The 5,731-nt window shown below is 31.3% G+C and overlaps 1 protein-coding gene across 1 annotated transcript in view; it reads right to left on the bottom strand.

Moving 5' to 3' along the window:
• Positions 1-2,175: 2,175 nt before the first annotated feature.
• Positions 2,176-5,731, bottom strand: part of LOC106473809 (dolichyl pyrophosphate Man9GlcNAc2 alpha-1,3-glucosyltransferase-like) — a 37,411-nt gene continuing 33,855 nt past the window's right edge. Inside the window, exons 11-12 of the mRNA XM_022402194.1 lie at positions 4,680-4,829; positions 2,176-4,086 (exon numbers count right to left, since the gene is read on the bottom strand). Of these exons, the coding sequence (XP_022257902.1) occupies positions 3,832-4,086; positions 4,680-4,829 (405 nt within the window). The 3' untranslated portion in view covers positions 2,176-3,831. The remainder of the gene's footprint in view (positions 4,087-4,679; positions 4,830-5,731) is intronic.

The raw sequence follows: 5,731 nt of genomic DNA, 5'->3' as shown, positions 1-5,731 counted from the left end.
GTTATTAAACACTCAATTTAAGTGAAATTGATCACGAAGTTTCCTAAAATAGCATTCTTCAATTCCTTTCATGATATTAGGATGTCTAGTGCAAAGAGTCTTGAGAAGCTTTGCGCGAATATCCGAAAACAAACTTTCTTGCAGAAGAGGTCGAGCGTAGCATACTGGTTAGTGCCGGACTACGGATCAAAGGTTGACATTTGAGCCGCCGACTGTTCCATATCAGCTAATACTGCTATACGGTCAAGAGAAGACGTTTATTAGGCTGGTAATACTGACTTATTTGTCCTTCTGACCAGAATCTCCAAGACTGCTACACCCGAACTTTGGCCTTTTAGTCCATTATTGTTGTATAAGGTGCCATTCACGATGAAAATACTAAACAAATGCCCTGAAGAATGACCTAATATAAGGTGCCATTCACGATGAAAATACTATAAAAAATGCCCTGAAGAGTGACCTAATATAAGGTGCCATTCACGTTGAAAATACTAAAACAAAATGCCTTGAAGAGTGACCTAATATAAGGTGCCATTCACGTTCAAAATATTTTTAAAAAATGCCCTGAAGAAGAATGACGTATCCACCTCCGAAAATACTGAAGTTCCATTAATAAAAATTTTTGGTGTTTGCATTTAATTCAAAAGGTTTTATACATTTTTTGATTGGTCAATAATGAAGCATTGATGGCAGTTAAAAAAAAAAAGAACAAAGCTATTACAGTGTAATCGTAATTAAATGTGCAAATTTTTAACTGTCATTAAACTTATACACTCAAATCATGGAAAAAAGTGCTGGTTATCTATAGGTTGATTAAATGTGGTTTATTTTTTAACTAATTGGGTAAATATGCAGTTTATTAAGATTGGGTGGAATATGGTATTTATCAAAAGGATAACTTTTTAATCACCTTCGTATTTTAGCAAATCTTCCAGATCCAAATCCTTAAAGTGAAAAAGGTTTTATTTAATGCCTTGGTAATAGTCCTTTTTAAATTATATGTTTTACTTTTTTTTTCAAAATTAAGGACTAAATATTTGCATATCGAAAATTAATAACTAATTAATAATAATAATTAATGAACATGTCATATTTTACTTAGTCCGCCTATTGTTTTTTGGAAGATTATTAAACCTAAAAATCGATCGAACAGAAGTTAGTGTATGAACTGCACATGTTGTGGATACAGTTACGATGGGGTTTTCGTTGAAGTTAAAACGATCACAAAAAAAGACTGTTTGTTTGTTTGCTAGTGTTACAGCAAAGACACATTGGGCCATCTGCTGTGTCCATCGCGGGGAACCAAACCCGGGATTGTAGCGTTGTAAGTCCGTAGCTTTAAGGCTGTCCCACCGCGATCACAAAGAGAATTCTTCCAGAAACATTGAAATCCAATCAAAACAAGACAATAAAACTGCGAGGCTGAAGGAATAACAAAAACATAATAATTTATTATTTTCATTATAACCATTTTCATTGTATTAGATCAGTTGTTCTCAAACTGTTGGGAGTGAACGATATTTTTTTTTTTGAGTGGGGGGGGGGGGAGGCGTCAGAAAAAAAAAAGTTTCATCATAATAATTGTTCTATCGGATTTTTTCTTGTTCAAAATTGCTTCCAAAACATGGCAATTTCTGTACGATCGACTCAGGTTAAGAAATATGTAGTCAATATTAAGTGGTTGTTAAAAGGTCAATTTAAGCCATATGCAGTTTGACTAAAAATACTTCTGTCATATCAACTACACTATACATGCTAAATGAAGCGATTTTTTTATAACTACACAACATGCTATTGATTACTTGATTCTGAAAAATTGTGTAACAAATAAATTATCATTATCAAATGAGACAAGGCCCATCTGTTTGTTCCAGAAAGCTAACAGATTTTAATCACACAAGGATTAAGATTAATCCATACAACACTGATAATTTGGACAATTATGGATTGTGTGTTGTATGAAAACATCTGTTACCTATATAAAAAATTGAAGTTTCAGCCAACTTGCATATCTGGTAAACAACCAGTTTCTCAAAAAAAAAACACTAGAACAATTTAATAGGGGTTTTAATTCTTTTCAAGATGTATATTACGCATAATCACCAACACAGATAAAAATGACTCTCACATATCAAATCATTTAGGTTATTACATTACCAACCAGTTATTTTTTTCAGAAATCTACAAAATTAGAATGCAAGTATCAAGAGAAAAATGTAAATTAATTAATTAATCGTTTCTTTACCCTGATAGTGCTATGTGTCTCAATACTATGCATTCCAATTACAAACTACATTTGAAACTATCTGTTTTTTTTCTTCCCGAGTTGAAATTATTAAAGTTTTTTAAGAAAATTTTACCAAAGTTACACAGCCATAAAAAGTTGAATCATCCAAGAAATTTTAATAACTTACATAATTCTGTGATCCAATCTTCTACAACGTTAGGGTATTGATACTCCCTGAAACTAAGTGGGAGAAACCAGAAATCCAACTTGTGTATTATTTCAGTTAATTAAATGCTTAGAGTAACTGATATGAAAACCTCAAAGTAATTTAATAATCAAAGTGCATCTTAAAATTACAAGTTTAAACAGGAAAGTTAATAAAACACATTTTAATGTTGAACACAATTTTACTAAAATGAGATGTAACTTACAATCTAATTTTATTCACTATTTTCAACCATTCTCCGATATTTTTAAGATCGCTTCCAGTGTGTCTATACAATATAAAAAATTCTCAGGAAGTACTTTTGTTTTAATGATTTTTTTAAATAATTTTTTCTTAGTTTAACAATATCTCATGTTTAATTCTAATTGTTAAAAAAGTATTTCTGGTTTAGAAAGAAAAAATATGTCTTGTGTAGAAGTTGTATATATATTTTGTAAATTTCATGGAAATGCACTAAATTGAGTATTGTTTCAGGTTTCCAAATAGTTCATACAACATTGTTTGGTAAGTGTTTTTGACTAGAAATTCACTACAAAGTTCAAACTGCAAACAGACTTTTTAAAAGCCTCCCCAATTTAAAAAAAAGGAGAAACTAAAAAAAAAGGCTTCAAAACATGAATAACTTGTAATTAAACATATTTATAACACATAAATGCAAACAAACGTAAGTTGTAGCTGAAAAGAAAATTTCACAAACATTATAGCATTACTTAAAGAAACAACTCATTATATTGCATTCAAACACAAAGCTAATATTTCTAGTCAAAATTTAAAGTTATTTTTGATATTTTTCTATGTGACATGTTAAAAAATTGCACACTTGAAAGTCTCCACTTAACTTTTTAAAGTTTCTTTTATTCTCAGTTTTATACAAATATGGCAGTGTTCCATTTATTCACAGAATATTTTTTGCATGGATTTCTTGAAAATTATGGAAGAGAGAGAGAATTTATGCTGAGCTTTGTTTGTTTTGAAGGTTACCATCACAATCTCTAGTAAATAAACAGATGAAACACAAACAAAACTTCCCTTAAAAATCTCCCGCTTCACTTGCAGTTTTATAAGTCAGGATCTTACCTAGAATAACATCCCAGAATCAAATAAACACACAAAAATCTTTCACTATTAAATTTACTAACTGCTAAAGCCAAAACAGAAATAATTTAATACAAAGAATACCTGACAGCACTTAAGTGAGTGAGTTGGTTTGTACTGAACAAGGATGAATACAAAAGACACATTTTTAAACATGACATGGACATGTATGCAGTACTCAAACAGGAATTGTAGCTGCTAACAAGTAAAACAGGTTTAAGAGATAAACAGTGACTACTTTATTCATTTGTAAGTATCAGCATTATACTTCACAAAACATGTTTTATTCTACTTTAAGTTTTGTTTTTGAGCTGCATGATGAAGGGAATATTTTCAATTTTGTAAATTGTTCCTTAGCTGTGATTGATTCATCTGTTGCACAGAACTGGAGCTTGTGAAAATACACTGTAAACATCAGGTAATGAGAGAAACTATACAAACAGTTCAGAACAGGATGAAGGTCTGGATAACGAGATGGTGGAGCTACAGCTAAGTGTACCACTGTCAGGATTCCACATCCTGTTACAGAAAATACAAACTGTGGAAAAACAAAAACAGAAGTAATAAGGTTAGTATATAAACAAATAACTAACTGTAAACGAGAAATTTAGTCACTTGGTTTATTGACTGATCCCTGAATGAATGTAATGAAAACCACTAGGAAATGTATACCACTATTATGTGAAGAAAATATATTGAATAGATAAAAAAAATCCAATACATGTAAACAGTGGAGAAAAATTTACTGTAAATAGTGCACACAAAGTAAATATACAACCATGATAGAGAAAAAAGAAAAATACTTGTTAAAGAAACGGTAAAAGCGTGCTGAAAGAGGAGAATAGATAGATTTATTTATATAAATACTTTTGATGTACAGAAGAAAAACCCTGTTAAGCTATATCCTTCTTACTTTGTTACAAAATTTAAAAAGTAGGAGAAAACTTTATCTTGTAGGAAAAGCTTTATTCTTTAACACTATCAGTAAATAAAGTTTTATAAATATTGTATTTTTCTGCATCATTACTTTAGATATATAAAAATTTTGAGACACCCTAATAATTCAGCCAATTATTAGAAACTTTATATACACTCATAATTATGAAAAAAAAAGACCAAGAGAAAACATACCATTAACGTTTTGACCCTTTGTTTCCAACCATCTCGGAAGCCAAGACTCATGTGTCCATAAGCTTTAAACACAATAACCAGATATAAAAGTAGTAAACAAAAGAAGGGTATAACCAGACCATCTTTCAACAGCAGTGGAAACAAACTGGAAAAATGAAATACATGTTACAGCCTTGGAAAGTTGGAGCTACATAAATTATTCACTTGACTTTTAAATTACACATAAAGTTGTACTAGTACACTATTACAATTTTCACAGAAGGTTAATTATACTGCAGAAACAGGTTTTAACATGTTCAAGTACACGTATTGTTACTTTTTTTTCCACTTTGATTTCTCTGAATTATAAAAATCAATCATGTAGTCCTTAACCAAAGCCATCTTGATCTTTATCTCTGCCCTCTAAACATTGCTAAAAATTTTCTGCAATCAGCACACGAGTCTATATACCTTATCAATTTCATGTCATTTCTGAATATGTACATATCATGTGAGTACTTTCCACCAATAGCATTATGCCACCTATACTGCCACAGCTAGCTCCTTCTGATATTTCTGCTCAATTCTCACTTTTGAGAATTGAAAGGCTCTAAAAGAAGAACACTGGCTGTGGTGAGGAATGGTGTAAGAGGATGGAGTAATAACTTCTGACATGGTCTTACCTCCTCTCACACAAAGCTAGATCCACATTGCAAAGATGGAGGGGCCAGTTTAGGCACATAACATAGACACCACAAAGAAAGCGACTGCTCATAATGAATGGGAGTGCTTGGAGACAAAAACGAAGCACACTTGTAGGGTACTGCACTAATTCTGAAACAGGTATGCTCTTTGCCCAGGAAGTAGTAAATTATTCCAAAATGGGCAGGAAAGGAAATTCCTTGCACAAGCATAATATGTTCTGATAGATGCAAGCATTAGAAATATATACACAGAATTAGCTATGTACATTACCAACCTCAACAAGAAAGACTAGGTTTCATAACTTCTCCTTGGCATAAAGAGGTTGAGGACAAACAAAAAAAAAAAATTAGTAACATACAACAGTGTAG

This window comes from Limulus polyphemus, unplaced genomic scaffold (assembly GCF_000517525.1).
Source record: "Limulus polyphemus unplaced genomic scaffold, Limulus_polyphemus-2.1.2 Scaffold6516, whole genome shotgun sequence".
In the NCBI taxonomy this organism is placed as follows: Eukaryota; Metazoa; Arthropoda; class Merostomata; order Xiphosura; family Limulidae; genus Limulus; species Limulus polyphemus.
The sequence above is the reverse complement of the archived record's forward strand: the minus strand, read 5'-3'. Positions and strand labels throughout refer to the sequence as shown.